Source organism: Vombatus ursinus, unplaced genomic scaffold (assembly GCF_900497805.2).
Source record: "Vombatus ursinus unplaced genomic scaffold, bare-nosed wombat genome assembly UNPS02008198.1, whole genome shotgun sequence".
Classification (NCBI taxonomy): domain Eukaryota; kingdom Metazoa; phylum Chordata; class Mammalia; order Diprotodontia; family Vombatidae; genus Vombatus; species Vombatus ursinus.
The window spans coordinates 1-1699 of NW_020947976.1; the positions used below are offsets into that span (position 1 = coordinate 1).

Consider the following 1699-nt stretch of genomic DNA (forward strand, 5'->3'; position numbering starts at 1 on the left):
TAACTTTATTACCTAGAGAAACCCTGAGCCATGATAATGAAAAAAAAGCCCTACTCTTTTTCCCATATATGGTCCAAAGCCCATAAAGGTAGGGTCTCACAATGGGGTCACACCTACTTGCTAAGTCCCCACCCCTTCCACCTCATAATGGCCAAAGGCTTAAATAGACAAGCCCCGGGCCTTCGGCTTTTCAAAGCCCCCGGACTCCGGCAGCCAGCAACATGTCTACCAACAGGAGAATGAAAAGCCAAGGTGGGAGGAGAAACAAGAACAGATCTCCTCACAAGGGGGTCAAAAGAGCTGGCACTAAAAGGAAATATCGGAAGGCTGGGCTGAAGAGCAAAAAGAGAAGTGAGGAAGGTGAGTATGGGGATGAAGGAGGATGAGGAGTTCCTAGAGCCCCCAGATCTTAAGTTGAACAAAAAGGGACTTCAGAGGCCACTGCTATAAAGTCCCACCCCTTAACCAACGTAGGAAAATCCCTTCTACACACTTGGAGGCAGGGTGGTATAATAGGAAGAGCCCTCGACCCACAGGGGGGTCAGGAGAACACCCCTCCAAGTCTGAGTCCTGGCTCTGCCACTTACCAAGATGTGTGTGATCATGGGAAAGGTAAGGCCTTTCTACTTCTGTGCCTCAGTTTCCTCATCTGTAAATTTGAGGGTATTCAAAACTTCCCTTATGAGAGGTTCTTGTGAGGGAAAAGTGCTTTGTAAACAGTTAACCTCATAAAGTTCCAGACTTTTGAGTTGTCATCGACTTAAGTTCTCCTTTAATTAAATTTTCTCATGTCTCCCAGCATCTGACTCTTGAGAGCTTTATGATGTGTCTCGTTCCACCAAAAAAAAAAAAATATCTCCCCACAGCTGACAGGATCAATAGTTGGAAGGTATAATTAGGGTGCAGCAGGCTTCAGGTAGGAACAAAAACCCACCCCTATCTCTGTCCTTCCTCACAGCTCACAGGACTTACCGTTCCAACTTGTGATCCCTCCAAGAGCTCAGAGTTGCTGGACTTCTTAGCAACATCAGTCCACAGTGAAAAAGAAGGACAGGGGGTCTGCCAGGGCAACCAGAGGTTCGATCAGAGAAGGATAAAAGGAAACCTATTGAATTTGGGGAAAATCCAGGCTTGAGGAAGTGAGGAATGCATATGATGGTGCTCTTTCCCCCCTAACATCTCAATAAAATTTAGAAACCTGGTGTAAAAAAAAAAAGGCAATTTTTCTTTGCTCTGATGAACCTCCCTATGGGTTGGGGGAGGGACTAATCTTACTTAGTCTTATAGTTACTACCTTTCTAGCCATCGTGGCCCCCTCCCCACTCCAGTCCAGCCTCCTACACTATTGAGAGGAAGCAGCCAGGTAGTGATCTATAAGAGAAAAGGAATATAGAAATTCTAGTAGTGTCAGGAACTGAAGCCACGCCTAAAAAGTGCCCCCTGCTCAATTTAGGTCAATATCTCACATGTGCCCTATGGGGCATCCTCGCCTCAAAGAAGAAAGTTTGAGAAAATGGTAAGATAGCCTTTTGCTGTCATTGGACATACAGGCAAAACTTTGCACAAATTTTACACATGACCCAGCAGTTTTCAAATGCAACCTCATTCCTTTATATAATGTCATGTCAATCTCCAAGGAGAAACTTTTGCATACCTGAGAACTTTAGTCAAGAAACTTTATTTTCCCCTGTGTTATGTT

General features: G+C 44.8%; 1 protein-coding gene across 1 annotated transcript; it reads left to right on the top strand.

The window, feature by feature from the left end:
- The first annotated feature begins 221 nt into the window (after nt 1–221).
- LOC114034137 (spermatid nuclear transition protein 1-like) lies at nt 222–987 on the top strand. The gene is made up of 2 exons (XM_027849739.1): nt 222–360; nt 959–987. Exons 1-2 carry the CDS (start codon nt 222–224, stop codon nt 985–987), a joined length of 168 nt encoding a protein of 55 aa, XP_027705540.1.
- The last annotated feature ends 712 nt before the right edge of the window (nt 988–1699 follow it).